This window comes from Rhinolophus ferrumequinum, chromosome 23 (assembly GCF_004115265.2).
Source record: "Rhinolophus ferrumequinum isolate MPI-CBG mRhiFer1 chromosome 23, mRhiFer1_v1.p, whole genome shotgun sequence".
NCBI lineage: Eukaryota > Metazoa > Chordata > Mammalia > Chiroptera > Rhinolophidae > Rhinolophus > Rhinolophus ferrumequinum.
Genome location: NC_046306.1, coordinates 38,294,278 through 38,319,151, shown reverse-complemented (window position 1 = coordinate 38,319,151; position 24,874 = coordinate 38,294,278). Strand labels below are relative to the sequence as shown.

The following is a 24,874-nucleotide window of genomic DNA, read 5'->3' as shown; positions in this document are numbered from 1 at the left end:
ACACACAATTTTTTCTAAGATGACTCAAAAAAAGTGCATTACTCTTAAAAGTGCTTGTCTACCACTAGAGGTACATATAGTGCTCTGTGGGAAGCCTGGGCTAATGAATGATGAATGTAACACTTAGCTTTAACAAAAGACAACTACATAATCCTGATGGGAACCAGCTAATTCACCTGTGCCAATGGTCTTTCTTTTTATCTTACTTTTGAATGGAATCTGATTCAAGGAAGCTATTCTCCTCATTTGTTTAAGAAGTTAGTAAGTTAGGAGTTGAAAGCTAAAGTTTACTCTCAGAGCATCTGATTATCTCAATTTACCAAGATCTAAATACAGAGCATGTGTTCTGGCTTATTGTTTGCGAGTCCGTCTGCGTTGATAAATTGAACAAAGGGATATTTACTAGAGTCTGAACAGAATGCCTAGCAAACAACTAGAATTCCATTATCAGGTGATTGACTCTCTTTCATAATCAAAGAAAACAGGCAATTCTAACACTTAAATTTGTAGCTTATAAATGAATGTTATACATCATTTAGTCAAAGTACTTGATCTCTGTGCTTGTTTGCGAAATGGTGATGACAGTAGATTAAGTAAATTACTACACAAAGTGCTATTTAAAGATAATTATTTGAAAGCAGTTCCTCACTAAAGTTAAAAAAAAATGACACCAGTCTAGAAAACAAATTAACAATACAGAAACAGGATTGAGAAAATTACTTGAAGTATATTCTGCAAAGCCATCTTCTCCCAGTTCCAGAATCATCCGCTGTTTCCACCTCTCCAAATAGAAAATCTGTTCTGATGTCATGGTCTGCTGAAGGACCCGGGTCACACTTGGTATCTTATTCCTTTGCAAAGGAATTTTCAAAGGAATTGTAGCATCATTTGTTGCATTTGGTTTTAAGCTTTTCTCTGGATTTAAAAGTGGAAACCAGTTTTCTGTAACTCTTGTTTCCTCATCTTGCTTTGGGGGTTTACACTTACTCACAGGTCCATAGAGTAAAGTATCTTCCTCAAACAATGATTCTGGAGTCTGAGCATGGCCTCTGAATGACAAGACAGACTGTACTAAATCAGAGTACTTTCCTTGGTCCACTTCTTCATAAGGGTTCATTTTTTTCTTCCGGCCACATGAATAAGAAGTGGAGAAACCCACAGAAGGGGTTCGTTCTACAAAAAACCCCTTTGAATTTCTAAGCTGCCTGCAGATGGTCTGAACCGCCTTCATCTTAGATTTTTTTCACTTCACTCTAGTCTCCTTGCAACGCCGAGGGCCTTTTTTAATTTTTGCATTCCTATTGAAGAGAAAAGTGGTGTTAGGTACCAGATATGTTAAACATTTGAACTATGAAGTGAAAGCTTCATCAGTATGATATTGCACATTAAAAGCGTGTTCAGTAAGTTTCTGCGACATATTTGGACAAGAGTTTTCCGAAGACCGACTCTCATCAATACCAGAAGACCAGTACTTAGTAAATGCGAAATAGCAAAAAGTTTGGGGCAAGACGTCCCCAGTATTCGATCTGAAACAATGGGACGCCTAGGAAGGATGATATGTAAGACAGAAAAACAGAACCCTAGAGCCCATCCTGTAACGGCCAGGAGTCAGTTAACAATTAATCACGGATCCCTAAACACCAGGTTCTTTGCTAAGTAATCTACGAGTTTTTTCATTTAATCCTCACACCCTGTAACGTGAGTACTATTGCGACCCTTTTTACAGACGTGGAAATCGAGCTTCTCAAGGGTCACGTCAGACCCGAGCTGGCAAGCGGCCTTCAGCAAGGGGCACTCTCGTGATCCCCAGAAGGCAGCTTCCCGCCCCGCGGCAGGTGTGGAACTCTGCTGGGGACAGGACGGCTGTGGCCCCTCGGGTGGGAGTCAGGATTAGGGAAGAGACGGCTTCAACAGTAGCCTAACCCAAGGCAGGGGTATGTACCTCAGAGACCACCACCCTTCACTTAACTCCCAGAGCCCGAACAACGTCTCGGATCGCACAGTTCCACCGATCCCGCGCTTTCGTCTCGAGTTAGGCCTCGCCCTAGGCACGGCGGCCCCAGCAAGCACTGCGGCACTCACGCCCCGCCCCTAGTCCCTGGTGCACGCGATTCGTGGGGAGTCCCTCCCCTCCGCCAGTAGAGCGGACGCCAGCAAATCGTACCCTATCGCTCTCACGAGATCTTGTTTACGTCACAGCTCGTCGCCATCTTGGACCCTGGCTGAGTAATAAATTCCCCCGCAGGAGAGCGCGGTCTTTCTTGAGACGCGCCTCGCTGGGAGTTTTCCTGGTTTGTCGTTCCTGTGTGGCACTGCGGTCAGTGGTTTCCGCGTGGCCCGGAGCGAGGGTAGGCTCCGCGTAGCTTCTTTGCCCGGCTCCAAGATGGACGGCAGTGGGTCCTGGGGAGGCAGCTGCGGGGGAGCACGTGGCACGCCAGTCTCCTTTCTCGGGGCTTCTGGGATGGTGGCGGAGTCCCGAGGCCTCCTGCCACTGTCGGGTAGGGAGGCTAGCGGAGGCGGGGCCGCGGCCGCCCCTGAGTAGTGCCCTGGCGGCGGCGGTCCAGCCTCTTCTTTCCTCGCACAGCCAGGCGGCCCCCGCTCGAGGTGCGCGTCGCCATGGCCGCGGTTCCTGAGTTGCTGCAGCAGCAGGAGGAGGACCGCAGCAAGGTGAGGCCATCCCCGCTGTCAGGCTCCAGATTGCGAGGCCCCGCCGACCTCCCGAAGCCCCACATTCCTTCTCCGGTCCCCCGGGGGCTCTGGGCCTTCTCGTGCACCCATATCTTGCTACGAGGGGCTCCCCCACGTGTGAAGCACCTGCCGGACCCCGAGCGCCCTATGCTCTCTTCTCTCTGAGCACTGCCCTGGGAGCTCCCTGCGGACCCTGGGAAGAGAGAACCAGAGACGCTGGACCGTTGCTAGTACCACGCGCGGCCCGGTGTCCAGTACCGAACCGGCGCGCAGCGCGTTTCTGGAGACCCGAGAATGTTTTTCCGTAAAAAGTTTTTGAAACTTTTCTTGACTTCGTGAAGACTGGACGGGGAACATGAAATCCACTTATCATGTAATAAATAGTGGTTTTGTTGTTTCCAAACTGCCCCCCACTTGAGAAAACTTTTTGGCTCAAATACTGGGGAAATTCCATAAAATCTGAAGCATGTTCCTTACAACTTTATAAATCTAAATGCGTCACTGCGGGGGTTCTGTAATTTTTAGTAGGTGATCAAATAATTGTTGAACTCGGTTTTTACTTTTATTTTGGGTGTTTATGTAAATTATCCCCATGCCGCTTAAGTATTCAGGTCTAGAAGGTAAACTAATGCAGTAAATTCAGGTTACCATAGACAAAGATTTAGAGACACCCTCCGCTTTTTTATTGCTCCTTTACATTTGAGTAAGTTTCACAATTCAGAGAGGTTGGTCTGAACCACAACGTCATGTGCAGAATCTTCAACAGGAAAGTTTTTTTTGCGAGAAAGTGGGAAAAAAGCCCACGTAATCTAAAAATGCAGGGCGCTCTCAAATTTAAGTAACCTGGAAGGAAGGCGTCTTAAAAAGAACTATTTGGAAGTCTTATTTGGAGAGACTGTTTTTCATCTAGTACCAAAGTTCACGCACAGCATGCCTGGATTGTTCCAATACGGGGTATCATTGCTGTATTAGTTATTGAAATGCAACTTTGTGCATGACTAGGGTTTTGGTTGTAGTATTTTTACTTGAAAGTTGAGAAGTAAATTTTTTTACTAACACTGAAAGTGGGAACTTGAGACTATTCTTTCTAGAACGTTCCAAAGGTACTTTTTTCAAATTTAGATGCTGACTAGGAATTTTGATAGCAATTTGATTACCCCCCACATGCACTTACTTTCTTGATCAGAATCTGTTTTAGCTATTTTAAAGGACTTTACTGCTTTAGCAGGCCTTATTTGTTAATGCAGTATGTGGTAGCTGGTATTTAAAATAACAACATTCTGTTCCTCCAGAATTGGAGGCTTGTGAAGGCCTCCTGGATTTAGTGGCTACAGGAAAGGATTATATAGAATTATTTTTTTTCTGATTTTTTTAATTACAGAAATAAGGAAATAATAAAACTTAATAAAATGTTACCCTAATACATAGCTTCATTTTGCTTCCTGATTTAATAGATCGCTTAGATGGTTTTTGCTGTTAACCTGATGGGAAAGATTGTATTTGGATCTTTAAATTTAGAAAAGTAGGGTTTTACCAAGTCTGGCCTCTGAAAAAGTTAACTAAAGCATTAACACCATTTGGGCCCATCCTCGTGATAAACTGCTGCTGTGCTGCCCCTGTGTCTCCCCCCGCCCCCCCCCCCCCAGAGTTTTTAGTGGGTAGGGGGGAAATAATTGGAGATTGTTCAGAACTTGTTCCCATAAAAATTTCCCTGGCCTCCAGTCATTTTGCACCTTCTGGGTTCTCCTGAGCATCCTGTTTAGGTTCCCACTCATTCAATGTGTGTTTTTCTATGATGATGAGTCTCATCCCATTAGTCTAGCAAACCTACAACAAATTGAGTGTGAGTCCAGATTGCCTCCTAGGACTTTTTTTTTTTTTAAATGATTCTTAAATTCCTAATAGACTGAAGTAAGTTGCGCTCATGGGAAAAGCTTTGCAAGGACTAGGTGGTAGCCCTTCCCAGCCTAGTGCTATTACAACTTAGCCTTAACTTTCACTAGTTGGGTAGGTGGGCTTTGGGTAGATGGTGTCTCCAGAGCCAGTCATATAATGTTTAAGAGCCGCTGTTCTTATTTGCTTTTTTTTGTTAATTGGTGTGGAAGTTGTCTCTAGGGACACTTGACTCCACCAGCTTGGTGGAAGTCTACAATTAGTATAGGAACAGTCCTGAACTTTGACCAATACTGCAGCAAGTCCAAGTTTACAAATTTTTGTGTACTGACGTTTTCTACATTTGATAGCTCGACTTCATTTTTCTTTTTTAAACTCTGGAAGTACGATTTACAAAGCTGCCCACAAGCCTTAGTTCTGGATCAGTAACTTGTGCACAGTATTGTAAGATCCCAACGTTTGTGAGTACTACTTTAGCACAGGTCATGATGTCACTTTTTTTTTTGCTGTAGGAAGAAATGACCAAGGGAGGCTTTTATAGAAATTTCTAGATTCTGAGATTATTTGGTGTGAGACCTAGTAAGTGACTAACATCTATTGTAGAGCTTTAGTTTAAACCCGGGTTTCTCAATCTGAACCCTATTGACATTTTGGGCTTGTTAATTTGTGAATTGTCCTGTGCATTGTAGAGTGTTTAGCAGTATATCTAGTCTCTACTGGATAACGGTAGCTTTCTTCCCTCCAGTAGTGACAGTCAAAAATACATATGTCCAGGCATTGTCAGATGTTCCTTGGTTGAAAATCACTGGTTTATTACATTTTGCATTCTAAAGTGTGATGTGTGGGTCAGGTTGTGTTACAGAGGCTAATCTTGAGTGTGCCCGTGTATTTCAATATTTTTCAAATCTATGATTGATGAATTGTAAGGAAATAACATGCTGTATAAAACATAAGCACCATTGACTATCTTTGGAATTAGGCCCCCCTCACCCCCCCAATATTGAGGAACCTTTATTCTGGGCAATTAGGATTACAAAAAGACTTACTGTGTTGGAATTCAGTGCCCTCTGATGCCACAGCATTCAAAACATTGTGGGCTAGAATTGAAGCTCACTAAGAAATGTGCCACAGGGTAGAACTTGGTTTAAAATCCTGCTTTTCAGTTTGCTCTCTTTTGTCAAGGCCTTGCTTGAGGAAATGAGACGAATAATTCTGCAGGTTAGTACTCTTCAAATAGTGGTGGAGGGTGCATGCAGTGAAGTTAGGTAGTATTTAGGGAAACAACCTTTTAATGAACCCAATTATTTTAAGGAAAGTATTTTCAGAGCATTATAAGTTCTACCTTTTCTTTGTGAAGGAGTGAAGGAAGATGGCTGCAGGAGGACATCTTGTCTCACAAGAATGTGCCAAAGTTGATTTTTACAAATACAAATGGAGAAGTTTCTCTGCATGATCTTACTTTCTAAAAAGCTACTTTTTCACTTCCACATCTGTTTATTTTCTGATTGGTCATTCAGTTACTCTTAAGAGATGGCCCTTCTAAAAGAGGGACATGGAACTTGTCAACTGTTTCATACCCCAAAGGCAAACCATAAATAACGGAGCAGTGTGTAAGTTGCAGTTAGAAAGGCCTGAACTTCTTCAGTTCAGATATTGGGTCCTTGGCTTGTCACCTTCCCGCATTCCCTTTTACAAATTTGGTGAAACTTTTTCAGGCACCACTATGTAGTATGAAGAGGAGTAATTTTCTTAGAACAGCTGCTTATATTAACCTGTGGAATACATGTTCTGCCTGAGGAAGAGAGTTTATGTCTTACTTATTTTTGAGGGGCAGACCCCTAATCTTCATTCTAGTCAGTGTGCAGAAGCCAACCTCTTGGCTTTCACTTGATCTTTCTTGAAAAGCAGTTCAAAGCTGCTGGTGAGTGATGAAATGAAGTACTGGAATATTTACATCTCAGTGAGCTGGGAAATACGTGGAACCTCTGGATCAAAGCAGAAGAAACCTCACCATGAAGCAGGCAGCCTGCTCCGTGCCGCCATTGTCTCAGATAACACAAGCTTAAGCTCAGATGGTTCTCCATGTTGCTGAATCTTTGTTGGTGGTGAAGGTAATTTTTTTTTTTCCAAACCTATTTCTATTTGGTTTGCTCAGAAAGGTCAGGCAGTGGATGTTCTTAAATACCCTCAACCTGAGTAATGTGTAACATGGCAGGTTTGTTTGTTAGCAGAGGGTTGTGGACTTGATAAACCAGGCAACTTTTGGGAGGGAGCCTTGATGGGATTCGATAGTAAATGAAGGGCTTTAGCTTTGAGTGGAAGAAATTTTCCATTTGTTCCAGCCCTTCCTCTGTAGCAGTGCTTTGTTGATTCCCAGTAGAACTTCTGTGCTGGGAGATCCTTAGAGATCATACAGTTCAACCCTTTCACTTTGTGAATTCGTTTGAAAGTAATCGAGGTATCTAATAATTAGATGGATTTCTTGTAATGAATATTATTTTTTATTTTTTAATTAAAGTTTATTGGGGTGACAATTGTTAGTAAAGTTACATAGATTTCAGGTGTACAATTCTGTATTACATCATCTATAAATCCCATTGTGTGTTCACCACCCGGAGTCAGTTCTCCAAAATGAATAATATTTAAGCCAGTAATTCAACTTAATCTTTCTGGTTCTGTGTTGGTAGTTCATGAGTTCATGGGCTTTGCAGCCTTGTGAAATGATGATTCAGTTTATCCATTCGCTGAGTGCGCTGCACTGACCTTCTTCCAAGCTTCTGTTCCTGTTCTAGGAACTTGGGGCCATGTAGCCTCCAAATGCCCTGCAGTCTGTGGTGTTCTATCGTGGACAGCTGGTGTGTTTGGTGGACTACCGGAAAGGGGTTGGTGTCGGCAGAGATGGTCCCTCTGGGTCCTGTCTCGCCAAGATGAGTGGTGGAAATCTGATCACATGCTGTAGCCCTTTAGTTTTGAAGCTTATGACTAACTTCTATAACTATTACCTATGTTAGTAGACTAAGATCTTCAGAAGCCTTTGGTTCTTTTGTCCTGGAAGACTAAGATATTGGCAGGCCTGAATTACAGGAAGGGAAGAACCAATTGGTGAGGGGCGAGATGAGGGGAGGTAAGACACGAGAAACAAATACACTGCTTGCAGTCTGTTCGGTTTTCGTACACCGGTGCCACAACAAAAGCTGGGACGGAACAGGGTTTGGTTACCTGCGAGATGGGAGAAAACTAACACATAATGCACACCAGTCTGGGACCACAAAGAGGGATTTGAAGAAGGATATAGTTATTAGAATTTCTAAACGGCACTTCTTTTCCTGTGAGTTGAAACAGTAACAAAGTAATACATGTTTCATAAGTATGTATCATGTGAGTCTTGGTTTCAGAAATTCATCTAGTGTGTGCAGCAGAACCTTTGTGGGTTTATTTCCTCACTAATGAGTGTTTGACTAGGCAAGGGATGTATACCTTTCTAACTGAAATACGCTGTTTCTTGTTTCCTGTGATCAAAGTGAAAATGTGATCCGGGTGGGAGGCTTCTTGCCTATTTTGGCTCTATGCTGTCAACAGACCATTCATGGATGACTTGTCATATTGGCTGTGTCCCTGGTAGAGTTCTTAGTTCCTTAGGCAGTGGGATGAAGGATAACAAAGCAAAAATCCGTAGGAGAGAGAGGAGAGAAACACTTTGAAGGCAAGACTCACTGATATAACTAACATGTGCTGGCTACTAAGTACATTGCTTCTGCTTTGGGAATGGAAACCAGAAAATTACTTAAAAATAAACTAGTATTTTTCTATCTGTTGTTTCTTTGCAACATTCAAATTAAGATGGAAATATAGGGGTGGGCATATTCAATTTTTCTTTACATTGCATACAAAATTGATTAAACTTACATGGCTATTCAACTAGCTCACATTCTAGCAGGTTAGAGTTACTATGGAGATTTCTTTTCATTGTGTCTTACTATTTTGGCTGTGTGGCACTAGTGTAACTGGAGTCTGTATTCACCATAACAGCACTTACATCCTCTGTATATATCTTTTCTGTTCTCCCTTGTGGGCTCTGAATTTGAGAACCTAACCTTCTGTGTTGTGTCCTTTGCCATCCGTGAGCCATTAAACCTTTTGAAGAGGGAGCGTAGCAGATGGTACTAAGTACCAAAGCGAGTCATAAGTGAGATTTGGACCAAAAGTGGGAAACCTCAGTTCAGAGCTTTACAGTTGTCCTGCAGCCATTGTCATGTGCCCCAGTTGGGAGGCTGATGAACAGGTGAGAAAATGCGCAGGGATTCTGTATCAGTAAAACAGTCAAAATTTTGCTTTCTAAATGAAGCAGTGCATGTTTATCCCCCACACCTACTTTTTTTCTTGTCACAAAGATCATTGTAATCTTTACTATAAGGATTAATCTGACAGGAAGTACATTGGGGACTGAAACTCTACCTAAAACTTTGGGTATGTGATATAGTGGTTTCTGTAGAAATCTACAATGGAAAAATTAACATGACTCCGTTCTGATACCTGCCTGCCTTTCCCCACTGATTTAAACAGCCATTCTAGGCATTTTGACTCTTGTGGCCCAAGTCAGAGACTCACAGTATTGGCCAGCAGTGCTAAGCAGTATTCTGGATGCTTATTTAGGGTGGGGATAGAGGTGGGTGAATGGGGAAAAATATATGGAGGGATACAACCCACCCCTTATATTCTCCATTCTGGTGATTTATTTAGCAGCTATTGTGGCATGGGGCTGTGGGGTGTTGGTTTTGTTGACTAAGCAGAAGGAAAGCTGAGCTTTTAATCACACTTGATGTTTAATGCTTCCTGAGTAAGGATACAGTGCTGACTTAGAAGTTTTAAACATTTCACAACATTTAACTTTCTGATGATTTATCTGCTTCATTATCTGGAGGGTTATGCTACAGTATGGGTTACATGTATCCTCATTGCACTGATAAACCAAAAAACTACACCAAAAAATATTTTTGTGGTGGCATGAAAGGAAAATTAGTGATACGGTAAATAGTCTGGGCTATTACCTCTGTATGGTTGGGGGCATAGGAAAAGAGGAAACCAGAAGGTAATTGTTCATTGGGACAAAAAGCAGTTGGTAAAGTTCGCTGTGAATTTGACTACGGTGCTTATTAAATGAGCCCATTTACTAGATAACATTCCCCTTGGATCCTCCAACCCCTAATTCCAAAGCTAGTCCATGTGGAGCTCGCAGGCTCATTGAATTTGTTTGGCTTGTAGTGAGCTAAAATGGAATTGTCAGCATGTTCAGAAATTGAGAGATGGCTAGAAACCAGGATTTGTGACTTCTTTAGGAAATGGAATCTCAGGAAACATGGAAGTTGTTGCTGAGCTCAGGGAAATGCACCTTAGACCTGTCCTGTAAGCTGCCCCCATCTCTCCACTAGTATCTGTTACCCTTTTTACACCTGCCCACTTTATTCCTGTACTGACTCTGGCAGCTACAAACATAAGATATGTAGGGTGTTCAGTGTTCTCTGCAGTCAAGTTTTAGTGTATATTTTGAGATCTTTTTGAACTCTTCATTTGCCCAGTGGTAAGTTACCAGAAGGAAGGAAGCTTTTATCAGAGATGTCAGAGCTAGAGTCACGGACATGATAAAATGAAGTATCTCTGACCTTGAAGCTTTATTTTTGTAAAGAGCTCATAAATGGGCATAGGAAAAGTAAGCCAAACAAGCAAGTATTTCATAGGAGTCATCAAGAATTCCTTTGGGAGAGAAGTCTTTAGGTTGAGATGTCAGGGACTAATAAGGATATTGTGATCTTACTAATACCTAATGTTATGATGACAGAAATTTAAGCATGTTTCTTAGAGAAAAGCCATTGTTAACAGGGCTAACTCTGGTTTTTGCAATTGAAATTTTTTCTTAGTGCTAACGGGAAAAGGGAGGTACTGACAGCTTCTAAAATACAGAGAAGTAATTCATGCATTTTTAGTGATGAATGTAGTTAATCTTTTTACACCTGATTGAATCAGTTTATCTAGTTTCGATAGTTAAGTTCATCAGTCCTTGGTCTTGAACTTTTTATTTTGAAGAAATGAATCTAAAGTGAAATTTAAGGGAAAATAACCTCAGCATTCCGTTCTCATCTTCTTGACTCCAGTCTTCACTTCGCATTCTCTCTGTTCAGTAATCTAGAGTGTTGGGACAACTTTACTTTAGCATAGGCTCATTGTTTAAGGAGGCGGGTGGGAAGACGAGATGTTTATTCATGCGGTTTCATGTCTTGTTTGGGTCAGGCCTTCTGATTGATCGTCAGCTTGTCTATTTTAAGAATTAGGGAATTTGTCGTATTAAATTTAGAACGAAACAATTTTAACTACTTTTTCCTAACAGTCCAGTTCTTCCAAAAATTCTTTTTAAACTGGCAAAAAAGGAGTTGCATATTCTCTGAATTTCTAACTCACAAAATCTGTTACTTTTGCTTCCAGGGCAGTGCTCACACTTGTCCCTTATGTGTGACCATAGTGGGATTCTACTAATTAAGACCATTGTTAGTTTTACAATTCATCGCTTGTGTCTAGATTTTTTATTCTCCTTGAAAACAGTCCCTGAATATAAATAGGTCCACTCTTGAACTGGATTTTTCTTATCTTTTCATCCAGGATCCCACACCACATGACTGTTCTCTGTGCCTTCTCTCTGTTTTCCTAGCCTCTAACTTCTTTCAGATATATGTATGGTATGTATGGTCTAGTTGATAATGCCTCTTGAATGTACTTTGTAGTTTGGGCACTTATGTAAGAAGTTCAAGATTTCTTCCTATCTAGTTCAAGCCTTCTTAGTACAATTTTTCGACTATTAAGTATGTTTTTCATGTGACATAAAACAAGTAATGTACATGATATTAGAATCCTAGTTGCTTTGTTCAAATTACAGCAATACTTTGGACCCATTCATGCATTTAAGAGCACATTTTCCCACAGTTTCAAATAAACTTAGATTCTTAGATTTATCTCAGCTGACTTTGTTCTAAATGATCTTGTATAGACTGCTTTTACTTACTAGCTACCATTTTTGGAAAGATACTTCTTAGAACTAAAATGAATTGGAGACTAATAGCCAAAAAAAAAAATAATGTATTTCAGCTGAGATCTGTATCTGTGGACCTGAATGTTGATCCCTCGCTTCAGATTGACATACCTGATGCACTCAGTGAGAGAGATAAGGTCAAGTTTACAGTACACACCAAGGTAAGTGACAGCATGCCTTCAGTAATAAAACAGTGCTAGGTTGCAGCCTTGGCTCTGAGAAGAGACTTCCAGAACTGAAATGACTGCCATCTGCTTGTAGTGGAGCACCTCCCTCATCCTCCTGGTAGTGAGACTCAGATAAGTTCACTCGTTGCAGGATTTTTACCACTACGGTGGAGCCCTAGGGCTGTGGGTATTGCTGCTGTTAAAACCAGGCAAAGTGCTGTAGGGGAGCCAGCTAAACCTACAGTTGAATTCTTCCACTTTGTCTTTTTAATTTGTCTGCATGGGAGGTGCTTGCTTTCTCATGTTTACTAAGTTCTTGTCCTTTGCCCCACTTATTTCTTGTGATAAAAAAGACTTTCCTTCTCCAAATTTTTAATTTGACAAAAGCAATACGGCAATCTGGAATATGTAGAAAGTAAGTTTAGTTTCTTAGAATTAGTCCTTTCAGGACCATTTTTCAGCCTCATTTCTCCTTCCATACCAGTTAAAAGGTATTTGAGTGCTTGTCTTATGCCGGGCACTGTTATAAAGGGTTTACATGGATTTGATCTTTTTTTTTTTTTTAATAACAACCTTATAGTGTTTCAGTATCCCTGTTTTATAGGTGAGGAAACTGAGGCACAGGTTTAAATAAAGCAAAGGTCCTCTCCCACATGGTTTTCTCTTAATATTTTGGTGGCTTGATTACCATACCTCTGTTATTCAGGAGGCAGTGTGAAGACTACATGATAATACCTGCCTGAGTTGACCTGAAAGGTGGAGTTTTGTGAAAAGAATAATTTAAAGAATGTGTTGAATCTTAGCTATGACTTTATGGTGATGGGGGAGATTATGTGTTGCTGCTTTTTGTTCTTTATTGGATCTTATTGTGATGTTTTTTATGTAGAATTTTCCCATAGTACAGCCCAGAAAACTCAAACCATTTTTATCTAAAAGTGGTTGTTAACGGTTAACTTTTCTTTACAGACCACGCTGCCCACGTTTCAGAGCCCAGAGTTTTCTGTTACAAGGCAACATGAAGACTTTGTATGGCTACATGACACTCTCACTGAAACTGCAGACTACGCTGGGCTTATTGTAAGTGCATTTTGGAAAATCAAATAACTGAAGCTAGTTTCTTCTACCTTGCTGCTCATTTTGTCCAAAGAGACTTTTACCCACTTTTCAAATGGATTATGAAAATAGTCTGATTTCATCTTCCAGCTAGAGTATGTGTTAACCATTACTGTTAGTCTAAACTATATGAGAATAGTGTTAACAGTTATGAATGAAACGAAACATACAGTCTTACATTTTGTACAGTATGAGAGGGTAAACATAAACAGTTTCATGATTTAAGTCTTACCTACCTCTGGGTTTGGCGTTTCTGGCATTTTTCTTTAGGCATCAAGTAGAATTGATTTTTAGGAAAACCTCAGTATTGGTGACGTTATGCAGTACATTTCTCAAAAGGGTTTTAGTCTGCTCAAAGTAAAGGAGGTAGTTGTCTTTGTGCTCAGATTTTTAGAGTTAATGTATGGCTGCAGGAAGAGTCTTAGCTGATTTTAAAGGAGAATTAAGTGGCTTGTCCTGCCAGGCCGACTGAAGAATCTGGCCAAATAATTAAACAAAATTAGTACTGAAGGTCGTATTTAAGAATGTTCTCTTCACTCAAAATTAGAATCTTTTGATTATCCTCGGGAATTAAAAACTCCTTTTGTAGTCAGTGACTATAATCTTGGTGGTTCTTCATCAGCTTCATTTTATCCCTGATTGTAATATTAATATATAAACTTTAAACTGACATTGAAGCAGGATAGATACTATTGTACCCTCCCTGCTAATTGTCCAGACTGGGTAAACTGAACAAGTGATAACACTCAAAGTGAGCGCCCAGTTGTGGTCAGGACACTTCTTTTCAGTGGCCAAAAGGACTAAGGTTAAGAGAAAAACAGATTGACCAGCAGGGCTGGCCACCTCTCAGGCGCAGCCCCCAACTAGAGTATCACTGCCTGGGTGAGAATGCTCACAAGTTACCTGTCTCTGCTGCAGATTCCGCCTGCTCCTACGAAGCCTGACTTTGATGGCCCTCGAGAGAAGATGCAGAAACTGGGAGAGGGTGAAGGGTCTATGACCAAAGAAGAATTTGCCAAGATGAAGCAAGAGCTGGAAGCGTAAGTGGGTGTCTTTAATGGGACTCTATCTGTGGAGAAAAAAAGTGGTAACGTACAGAAATAAGAACCTGACAACTAATTTAATTTTTTTTAAGTATGGTAGTTAATTAGTTGCCTACTGTTGTCTTTTTTTTTGAAAGGAGGGCGCAGCTCACAGTGGCCCATGCCGGGATCGAACCGGCAACCTTGGTGTTATCAGTACCACACTCCAACTGAGCTAACAGGCCATCCCTTAGCGCTGTCTTCTAAAACTACATTTTGCAGAGTGTGGGGCACAGTCTTTGAACTTTATGCTTTGACTTCCTGGGGGCCATTAACATGGGATAGATTAGTTGTTTTCCCCTGTGTAGATCATACTTCTTTTGGGATGCTGGTCTGGCATAGTGAAGTAAACCTTTGTGTCTTTATATATGAGGAGTTCTTCAGGTTGCTGATAATGTAATGTACAAAGCTTTCTTCCCTGAAGTTTAATTACTAGAAATACAGTTGAAACTAGATTGCTGTGAATGCGGTACAAAGAAGCATTATGAATAATAACCACATTGATGGTTTGAAAGAAGCCCAGGTCCGTAGGAAGTGTATTTTAATTATTTCAAGCAAAAGTGGGTTTTTTGTTGCATGAAAGTTTCTTATGAAACCATTCTTGTACTACATCTTGGCTCCTTCCCCTCTTCCACCATCAGTGTATTGGAATTCATGTGCTCATTTCAGCAGTTCTCTTAGTGCTCTGCCCCCAAGACCATATTATCTAGGCCAGTGCTCAAGTACCTCCAGGTCCTGAATCATTCAGCACACACTTGACTGCCTGTCATGACCAACTCTGAGCATAAAGCACCAAACACAACAGACTCAAGTTCCTACCAAAAAAGAGGAGTTTACAGTGATCTTTAATATACAGATGGAGATAAAGCTGCTTTACAGTTTCTGACAATTCCAAGTCTTGTTAGACTCAATGCTGTGTACATAGGTGCGGAATTAAAGGGTTTTCATTATTTTAAAGAAACCAGTGTTCTGTGACTGCCAAGTACCAGCAGTATTTGCTTGTAGGTTTTGCGCTTTGCAGACTTGCTCCATCAACCCCAGTTAAAAATCACTTTCCCCTTTCATTTGCTCATTCCACAGGTTCCAAAATGACAACTACCTTACTACCTAATTAGATAAGAGGTTATACCAAAATGTTTTGGTCCAATTCAGATATTTCGCTTAGAGGCATGAGCAGAACAGTGATGCTCACCGGGAGCAGTAGTGGTCATCAGTTAAGCAATGCCAACACAATGCCTTGTGTGCTTCTCTTCCAGTGAATATCTTGCTGTCTTTAAGAAGACTGTATCCTCCCATGAAGTCTTTCTTCAGCGGCTATCTTCTCACCCTATTCTCAATAAGGATCGCAACTTTCATGTTTTCCTGGAATATGATCAGGATGTAAGGCATTTTAATTCCATTTCTGTGATCCACTTAAAATGTACAGGACTATACTTTTTAAAAATGCACTCGATATATTTTCTGAAAAATTGACTTAAAATTCTGAATTTCTTACCAACACACCAGAAACCTTTTTTAGATGCCATTTCCCTTCCCCACAGATGTATTATGTAAGACATTTTTATAAAAGGCTACTTAAAGATTTTGACCTTTTCCCATTCTAAAGACTAGTTTTCTTCCCTCAGTTACTTTGGGATTATTAGAAGGAACTTGAATTGATCCACATTTGTTTTCTCCCTGGCTACCGTTTTGTTGAAAGGATACCTGCGTGCCTTTTTTTCCCTCTAACATGTTAATTTTCTTTTAATATGTATGAGGCAGTCCCTGACTTAGAAATTTCCTCAGTGTCTTCTAACCAGTGAAATTTAATAGAACAGAACAGTAATTTTACCAAGAATTTAAAAGCCACTAAGACTTTGGTGCCTAGTTTTTCAAAATATCTCTTTAGTCATACTTTTAGAATTCTGACCTGTGGTTTAGTCATTTATTGGATATTTTAAATCTGGTGGTTGGGATGGAATTTAAGGTGTGTGCCTATGCAATTGAACACTTACTTGGAATGTATTCAGGACTTCTTTAAAAGAACCTAGAAAAATGTATGTACCATAAACTATTCTTTTGGAATTCTCTTTTTTCAGCTAAGTGTTAGGCGAAAGAATACCAAAGAGATGTTTGGTGGCTTTTTCAAAAGTGTGGTGAAAAGTGCTGATGAAGTCCTTTTTTCTGGAGTTAAGGTAAGTTGCTTTTAGCTGTTAAAGAAAATTCTTGACTTCATGAGGATGTGAACTTTTATTTCTTCAGAAAACATATTTGTGAAACAAATGGTAGTAACTTCTCAGAAATGTAGTAATTTCTTTATAAATTTTTGGTTATTTTTATATATTCATTTAATGTTCACTTATTTTCCCCAAATAACCCTGTTCTCTCCCTGAGAGGAAATAAACCTACCCACACTTAAGTCTTCATTTTCTGCTTTTCTGTAAGGAGAGAGCTTAGATTATTATTAAACAGAAAATAAGCTACAAGATCAGTATTTCATGCCATTCTCCAGAACTATACTGTCCCTTTTGGTAGCCCCAGACACAAGTAGCAGTTGAGAACTTGTGTGTAATTAAGGAACCAAATTTTGATTTACATGCTGGATTTCAAGTACTGGATACAAATAAAATCATGTAAAATATCTTACTGATGTTTTTGTTTTAGATATACTGAGTTAAGTAAAATATTAAAAGTAATTTCACCTAGTTTTAAAAAAATAACGTGGCTACTAGAAAAATTTTCAATGGCCCATATGGCTCACACGTTTCTACTAGACAGTGCTGTTCTAGAAAATCAAATTAATATACAAGTCTCTCATTACCCTCATAGGTGCAGTTTATTTCTTCACTCCTCAGCCCCCCACTCCCTTTTTAAGTGAGTTACTTCAACAGCTACTATTTGATACCTAACTTTCTCACTTGAGGGCTTTAGTAAGCACCCGAGTAGAGGGGGCATTGTCAGAAATTTGGAAACTTTTGTAACTATCTCATTGGCATCGCTTTTAAGGTGTGTGGGACGGTCCTGTTTGGTGTTGCTGGGGGTGCCCACCAGATACTGGTATTGCCTCTTAGTCTGCAACTGACCAAATTCATCACGTCACCTACACCCAAGGCTAGGTAGCAACCCACCAGGCAGAACCACTAGTCTAGCGTAATTGTTAGATAATAGAAAATAAATACACATTCATTTTATTAAAAGTTTTGCGTCTTAAATTTCTTTTTTCCTCCCTTTTTAGGAGGTAGATGACTTCTTTGAGCAAGAGAAGAATTTCCTCATTAACTATTATAATAGGATCAAGGATTCATGTGCAAAAGCTGACAAAATGACCAGATCGCATAAAAGTAAATACCATTCACCCACTAGCCACTTAGCTTTGTTAATGTGCCAGCTATATTCATATAAAAAGGGCTGTTCTTGTTTCTGCAGATGTTTCAGATGACTATATCCACACTGCAGCCTGCCTACATAGCCTGGCTTTAGAAGAGCCCACAGTCATCAAAAAGTAAGTTTTTGTTGGAAAAGCATTTCCCCTAATTGAAAACTAGGTGGTTTAATTAATTAAAGTTATGAACAGTGACTACATAGTTTCAGCTGTGCTCTGGAGTACAAGCTCATCAAGGGTAGTCGATAGATTCCAGGAACTCAAGTCTTACACATCCTTGAACAGACACTTTGTAGGGCACTCAGAGGGCACTTCTGTATCCAACATGGTGGCTGTCATCAAAGCCTTTATTACATGTCTGTTTCTTGTAGATTATTTTAATTTTGGAGTTGTCTTTGAGTGAAGTTTGCCTTGTGTGTTCTTTGGCGTGTGGTGCTTGTCATTTACCTGAATACCCTGGACTGACTTGAAGAGATTTGATTAAGGTGATCATAAGGATAATGTAATGACCCCGGTCTGATCTTGAGCTTTTTTTTTTTTTTTTTTTAATTTATTGGGAGCTCTTTTTTAATATGAATTTCTCATAGTTTTTCTACCCTGGCCACTTTTAGTGTGAGATAGTATTCTACTTAACACTTAGGCTTGGTATCACAGGTACTAGTATTTCTGATTTCAAAATGGAGTCAGGCTAATGGCAGAACCAAGATGCAATAGTACATGTTTATTGCTTTGGGACACCCATGGTGGTGGTTCATTAGAACCTGACTTTGGTTAACACAGCTTTCATGTCTTAGAGTACTTATAAAATCATACATCATACATGATTCAAGACCTTAAACCAAAATCATGTGTATATTTTCAGGTACCTACTGAAGGTTGCTGAGCTATTTGAAAAACTTAGGGTAAGGATTTTTATGTTGATCTTCATTAAATGCTTTATAATCTGTAGATTTCTGCTTAGATGATGGTGATCTTTATTATATTTTTTAAATAGAAAGTAGAGAGTCGAGTCTCCTCAGACGAAGATTTAAAGCTGACAGAGCTTCTTCGATACTACATGCTCAATATAGAGGCTGCTAAGGTAAGAAGTTCTTTAAGTCCTCAGACGAGTGCAAGACCACCTGGCCATGACCCAGAAGAGGTTGGATGTTAGAGATGTATTCTTGATAAAAATGAAGGGAGATAGGAATTTGTCAGGATTGTTTAAGTGATGTCGACCTAAATAAATAGAGGTGTAAACTGAGATGAGCTTGAGTTACCAGAAATTGAGTTTATTGAGGAATAGCAGAACTACAATTCTAAAAAGCATCTGTGACAAGTTATAGGTGAGTCCGTTGAGGATTCAGGGTGGGCTGTATTTATGGGCAAAGGAGTAGAAAGAGTTGAAGTCCTGCCGGAATTCAAGCATAAGTTCATTAGTCAGGAGATTTTTCTGGGTCTTCTGCAAATCGACCTCTTAGTTCTTAAGTTCTATTTTTTTGAGGGCGTACACATAATGAAGTTCTTCATTTCGTGTCCTCCAATTGCATTTTGGTTGAAATCTTTTCATGGTGACATGCCTTTACGTGGCATTGTATACTTAGATTGTATTGGCTCAGAAGCAGTAGGGGTGGTGCTGAGTACAGATACTAGTTTGGGGGATTCTCAGTTATTGGATGTGGGACATAACCAAAGACATGTCAAAAGGTCTATTTCCGAGGTAGAAAGGGTTTGGGGATTTGTGAGTTTTTATTGAATTGCAGTTGTCACTGAAGACTTTGAATCATAAAAGCATTACTTACCAAAAGCGAGACTAAAGGGCAAGCAGAATGACCTTTTGGAATGAAACATGCATTCTTCACTATCTCCAATCCCCTGAACAAAATGTTTAAATTATTTTTATATGAAATATACTGAAGCAGGCAACATAAAATTAGATAGGGAAAATATGTAACAGGAAAATGTCATCAGGAAGTAGAAATTTGTTATTTTCCCCATAGTTTAGTTTTATTTTAATTTGTCCTTTGGCATGTTTCCTTAGTCTTTTACTTGATTTTTTTTAACACACATTAGACTGTTGTCTTTATAATGGATTTAAGTGCTGATGGTAAACACAAATTTTTTGAGTATACACAAAACCGAACCTTATCTATCTGTCATATACATGCATCATAATATCCCATTTTAGATAATGAGGTAACTTTATTTTGCTGTAAGATTGCAGAGACTATTTCAGATTAGATTCTCAGGGCAGATCCCTAGAGGCAGGTTTACAGGATAGGGTTATAAAAATGTTTCAGAGTATTTTAGATAATCTTCCTATTTTGTTCTCTAGAGATTTTTCAGGGTAGAGTGAATTACTGTGTCATATCTGTTAATTTTCTTTTCAGGATCTCTTATACAGACGCACCAAAGCCCTCATTGACTATGAAAACTCAAATAAAGCGTTGGATAAGGCCCGCTTAAAAAGCAAAGACGTCAAGTTGGCTGAGGCACACCAGCAGGAATGCTGCCAGAAATTTGAACAGCTTTCTGAGTCTGCAAAAGAAGGTCGAGCGGGGTCGCTCTTTTTGCTTTCTATTTGGAAATAATTTCAAGCTTACAGAGAGATGTTGCACAAATACCAGAGAATACTCCTACATCCTTTACTTGGGGTCACTTGACCCTTCTGCTTTGTCACTTGGCACATGTCCTACCGTATGTGTTTTTATAAACACATTGGGGTTTTTTTTTTAACTGTAAGTTTTATATATCGTGGTCCTTTTATTTCTAAGAACTTTGTTGTGCATTTCCCTTACCTCTATACAGTAGTACTTTGGTAACTTTGATGCAATATAATACAATCTACTGTCTTTATTCTTAGTCTCAATAATCTCAGTTTTCATAGCTCCTAAGTCTAATTTGGAAGGAACCCTTCTCAGCCTCTTTTTCTTTTTAATGACATTTGCCTTTTCCCCTATCCCCCCACTCCGGTTCAAGCCGTTGTTTCTCAGTCTAGTTGTGTAGGACACAGCTCCCTGGCCCCTGCTGGTGTTATGAGCCTCGCACTCCCCACGGATGAGGCAGTCGTTCGCCAGTTGTTGGTTGGCCGCTCACAGCCCCTCATGGCAGCTCCTGCCGGGCTGCCAGCCACTCACGATGGTCACCGGCCTGGTCACCAGCCGCAGCACATAGCAGTGGGCGGTGGTAGCTCAGGCCAACCTCCGACTGCTCACGGCAGCCCAGCTGTAGCTCCAGGGAGAGCTGTTGTTCACAATCTTAGCTGTAGAGGGCGCAGCTCACTGGCCCATGTGGGAATCGAACCTGCGACCTCAGTGTTAGGAGCACGCCGCTCCAACCACCTGAGACACTGGGGTGGCCCCAACGTTGGCCCTTTTGAAGACCATAATCTCTTTTTTACAAATAGAATGTTTCTCATTTTTGATTGGCCTATTTTCTGAAGATTCGGTTCCAGATACACATTTCCAACAAACAACTATATAAATAATGCATCCTTCTTAGGGTATGCTATCTGAAGGCATGTTGTCCATCTTCGCCTAAGCAGTGTTAGAGTGTTGTGGTGTTAATTTTGATTACCCAATCAGGAGTTACCTGATTTCTCCACTATATAGTTAATATTTTTTTCTCATGCCACTACTTAGCAATCCATGGGGAGAAAATTTAAGACTGCATGTTTCCTACTCTTCAACTTTCTCCCTAAGTATAGCCTGTGTGGATGATTCTTGCCTGAGCCAACCATTATTCTCTTGGTTGCAAAAAGGTGATTTTCCTCCTCTCCCAATTTTCGCATTCCCTTTCTAAGTCAGCACTTGACATTATTCTTTAAGCACAAACCTTCTCTTCTCTCCTTCTTTATTTTTATTAGTCATGGATTCCTATTTTTGAAAATAGTTTTTAAATTCATCACTGTACTAAGTTATTTTGGTGCTCAAATTGTCCAAACTTAGCCAGTGGGGAGTATCTTTAAGCTGACTTACCCTTATGACATACTTCCCATTCTGTTAAGTAGTTAGATGTTCTATACTAATCTTACTACTCTTTTCTACTGTTGGCCTGGAAGTCTCCATTTCTTCCAGAAGCCCAGGTTCTTGTTACTTAAAAGATTAGTAACAAGGTTTGGGTGCTAAATACACTCATTGCTCCTGTGGGGTCTCTGCTTCTGGGCCCTTCTGCTTACAGTGAGGAAATGGTAGGGGTATGTGCAGGTGCACATAGCTTCTCTCTTCCCTCCCCCTTCCTCACTCCCCTCCCCCCTTTGTCTTCCCTTTTCCCTCTCCTCCACCTTCCTTTTCCCTCTCTGTCTCATTCCTTCTCTCCCTCTCTCTCCCAAGGAATCACGTGTCCCATGATGATGATTCAATTCCAGTCCATGTCCACAGGGTTCTTTCTTGCCTTCCCTTATTCCTTTTTAATATAGCTTAGATTTAGGGAGATGATGCACCATTTCCATTGAACATGAATGTAATATAGTCTTTTCCTTAAGGGACCTCACTGCTGATAATTTGTAGGGGCCATGGAACAAGCTGGAGAAAAGTAAAGAATGTGTCTTTCAGAACAAATGTAATTATAGTAGGAACTCTGTACTTGATTCACCCTCACAACGCTTTCCCACCCTTTCAAAACTCAGGTTCCCGTGAGAAATCCCAATTTCATTTTAAGACTTTGTTTTCCAAAAACTTTTTCTCCCCCGTAGTTTCAAAATCTAGGCATATCTGGAAACATCCTAATAATAGCAATGGACAGTAGAGTTTTCCTTTGTCTTGGCTTGTGTCTATTTAGGACTATAATGTTTGAACTATAAGGGACAGAGCTGCTCTGCACAAAAACTTTACAAATGACATGCAGACATGCTCATGTGGCTATCATGGTCATGTGGATTCTTTCAAAGGAACCTCCTTGTTGCCCTATTAAAATAAATTTTTTAACAGCGAATTTTAATTGACTTCAAAAGTATTGAGTTGAAATCTTAGGTTATTATATAGTCAGAGTTTAGAGGCTCTGACAATTTTAGAGGGGATGAAAGAAAACCACCAAGTTTTAAAATGGGGCCAATTTATGCCTATCCTTATTGCCTGAGATTTGTCCCTATGTTGCTAGATTTTATTTTCTTCATTCAAATTGTGAGCCTGAATGTATGATAATTTAAAAGTATAAACTATTCTGAAAAATACAGAGGTGAACTGATCTTAACCTGTTTGCCTTTGGTCCCAGTTCTTTGTAAAATTTGTGGCTGAACTGATTAGAGTCAATCAAGTGAACATAGTAAAACAATACAGCGTGAGCAGGCAGCATGGGAGACGTTAATGTTAAGTCCTGGTCTTCTGTGCGAGTCTCAGATGAAGGAGGCGAGCTTATTTTGACAGCTGGGGAAGATCTATTTAGCCTCGTATATCCAAGGTATTGTTAGTAACACATCAGCACAAAATTTTTTGTGTGAGTTTTTAATGTGGCTGCTTGCATTATATCTCTGTTGGTCATTGCTGTATAGACAGGATACAGGAGGGTAAGTTTGAGTACCCTAGTGCACCAGCTTGAGCTAGGGAGGGTTTTCACAGTTTAAAAGTAATCCATAAAAAAGTCACTGGTTAAAGTGCGTATGGTTCACCACCTCCCCAGCGCTTTCTCCACAAACACTGGAACCTAGAGGTTAAGGCAAAGCCACTCAACTCAGATTCTCCAAGTCAGTAGCCGTTCTCTGAATTTTGGTGTTTTGTGGGCGGGTGGTATTGTTCACTTAACATCAATGACAAGCACATCACTGCAGTGTCCGTAAAATGGTATGTGTACCAATTGCAGAGATGATGAAAATGTGAGATGTGGTGGTGCATCAAGGGATGATGTTTGGAAGTTAAACATGAAAAGTATTCAACTTTTCTTGGTAAACTTTCTCTTTTGTAGAACTAAGCAATTTCAAACGAAAGAGAGTGGCAGCATTTAGAAAAAATCTAATTGAAATGTCTGAACTGGAAATAAAGCATGCTAGGGTAAGTATTTTCTTCAAATTAAGCCAACAACTTTTTTTCTCCTAAGGTATTTCCCAATTTACTATCTCCTAAGTTATTTCCTCATCAGGCAGAGGGGTTTGCGCTATAGTTTTAATCCCCTGTAGTATAGGTGGGAGCTACTTGTTAGAGTATTTATTCTACTGCAAACCAAAAATCTGGAATGTCTTGATAAAATACTGCTTTTGAGAAGAGTATTCTTGGTGGCAGCTACCCTGCCTCCTTCTCAAAGTCCTTGCAGGCCACACTTTGAAGAACCCGTTCTAATAATTGGGACACATCCAGCATACCATTATAAGGTCTTAATTATCTGGAGTTCATGGAGAACATTTTTAAAAATGTTTTCTAGTTTTATGAAGTGTCTTCTGATATTCCCTTTTTGGTTTGGAAAAGAAAGAAAACTTTTTATATTTACTGTCCAGCTTAATTTTGCACAGAAAAGTTGAAGAGCAGTGGTTCTCAATGCTGGATACACATTAGAATCTAGTACGGAGCTTTGAAGACTTTTTGTTGCCCAGACCCATTCACTCGGAACTTCTGGGGGTGGCTCTTTGAGTGGTTCCTGGGTGTAGCTGAGATTGAGCCCCGCTAGAGTGGCTATCTGGTCTAGGGCAGCTGGGTCAGCCTTTGGGTCAGTAGGGAGCCACTGGAGGCGGGAATTGTCACTAGCCATTAGCATTAGTTAAAGCAGAAAGACTGAACATTGGGTATATGTTTTGAATTCCTTTATTGGGACAGCATAGATGTGTTTATTCACTTGCCTCTTGATTAAGCCCAAGTCCCTTTCAATTGGAGTTTTAAAGTATCATTTATACATAAATTATACCCATAATGTTTTGGGTATTCTAAGTTTTTTTAATGCCTTTAAAGTGAGAACTTTTAAAGCAATTTGTGTGAAGTCCTATTTAAATATTTATCATTTGTAATCTGATATAAAAATTTCACCCATAACTAATTTTTAGCAACATTTTATCTGATCTTTCAAGGCCTTCAACTTCAAAGAAGGACTCGTTTATGTAATATTTAGGTTAACTCACAGTAAGCAGAATAGGCATGACTGTGTAGGGAACAAACTGGGGGGGGTGGAGGTGCTGGAGGGAGCCTGTTATGTGCAGCAGCCCCAGACCCTCTAAGAGGAGCTCACCAACATGAAAAATGGGGTGAGGGGTGTAGGTTATGGTTCAGAAGTGATTTAATGAAGAAAAGCACCAACCCAGTTTTCTGGCTAGGTCTGTGGGTTTGAGTTTAATTCTTATATAGGAAGTCTTAGACCTAGCACGATTCATTGGTCTATGTTGACTTTTGTTTTTCTTCCAGAACAATGTCTCCCTCTTGCAGAGCTGCATTGACTTGTTCAAGAACAACTGATCTGCCTTTTCTCTGAATGAAGGACACGAATGTGAAAGAAAGCCAGCATCACTTGCACTTAAATCATTACCACAGAAGATTTATTACCTTTGACTTTAGTTTAAAATTATGTTAATAAATATTTTGATTTCTAAAAATCTTAA

The 24,874-nt window shown here is 40.0% G+C and overlaps 2 protein-coding genes and 1 non-coding gene across 7 annotated transcripts in view; 2 read left to right on the top strand and 1 right to left on the bottom strand.

The window, feature by feature from the left end:
- Window positions 1–2,294, bottom strand: part of MGME1 (mitochondrial genome maintenance exonuclease 1) — a 16,444-nt gene extending 14,150 nt beyond the window's left edge. The window contains exons 1-2 of one of the 2 annotated variants that reach the window (XM_033094649.1): window positions 2,165–2,294; window positions 721–1,298 (exon numbers count right to left, since the gene is read on the bottom strand). In XM_033094649.1, the coding sequence (XP_032950540.1) occupies window positions 721–1,231 (511 nt within the window). In that variant the 5' untranslated portion in view covers window positions 1,232–1,298; window positions 2,165–2,294. Of the gene's footprint in view, window positions 1–720; window positions 1,299–1,942; window positions 2,068–2,164 lie in introns of those variants that run through there. The other variant, XM_033094648.1, reaches the window with a different exon arrangement.
- SNX5 (sorting nexin 5) lies at window positions 2,211–24,874 on the top strand. 4 transcript variants are annotated; one of them, XM_033094644.1, is made up of 14 exons: window positions 2,211–2,348; window positions 2,585–2,667; window positions 11,716–11,820; window positions 12,793–12,903; window positions 13,858–13,979; window positions 15,278–15,401; window positions 16,100–16,195; window positions 17,236–17,341; window positions 17,427–17,502; window positions 18,245–18,284; window positions 18,377–18,463; window positions 19,752–19,911; window positions 23,260–23,345; window positions 24,681–24,874. In XM_033094644.1, the coding sequence occupies exons 2-14, from the start codon at window positions 2,617–2,619 to the stop codon at window positions 24,729–24,731; spliced, it is 1,215 nt and encodes a 404-aa protein (XP_032950535.1). In that variant the 5' UTR covers window positions 2,211–2,348; window positions 2,585–2,616; the 3' UTR covers window positions 24,732–24,874. The 4 variants fall into 4 exon arrangements, with proteins under 4 accessions (XP_032950535.1, XP_032950536.1, XP_032950537.1 ...); XM_033094645.1 differs by having other exon boundaries at window positions 2,299–2,317; XM_033094646.1 differs by lacking the exons at window positions 2,211–2,348; window positions 2,585–2,667 and adding an exon at window positions 8,621–8,863.
- On the top strand, window positions 7,297–7,531 carry LOC117016377 (small nucleolar RNA SNORD17). Its single transcript, XR_004421900.1, has one exon. It is a non-coding gene; the product is annotated as a small nucleolar RNA SNORD17 (small nucleolar RNA).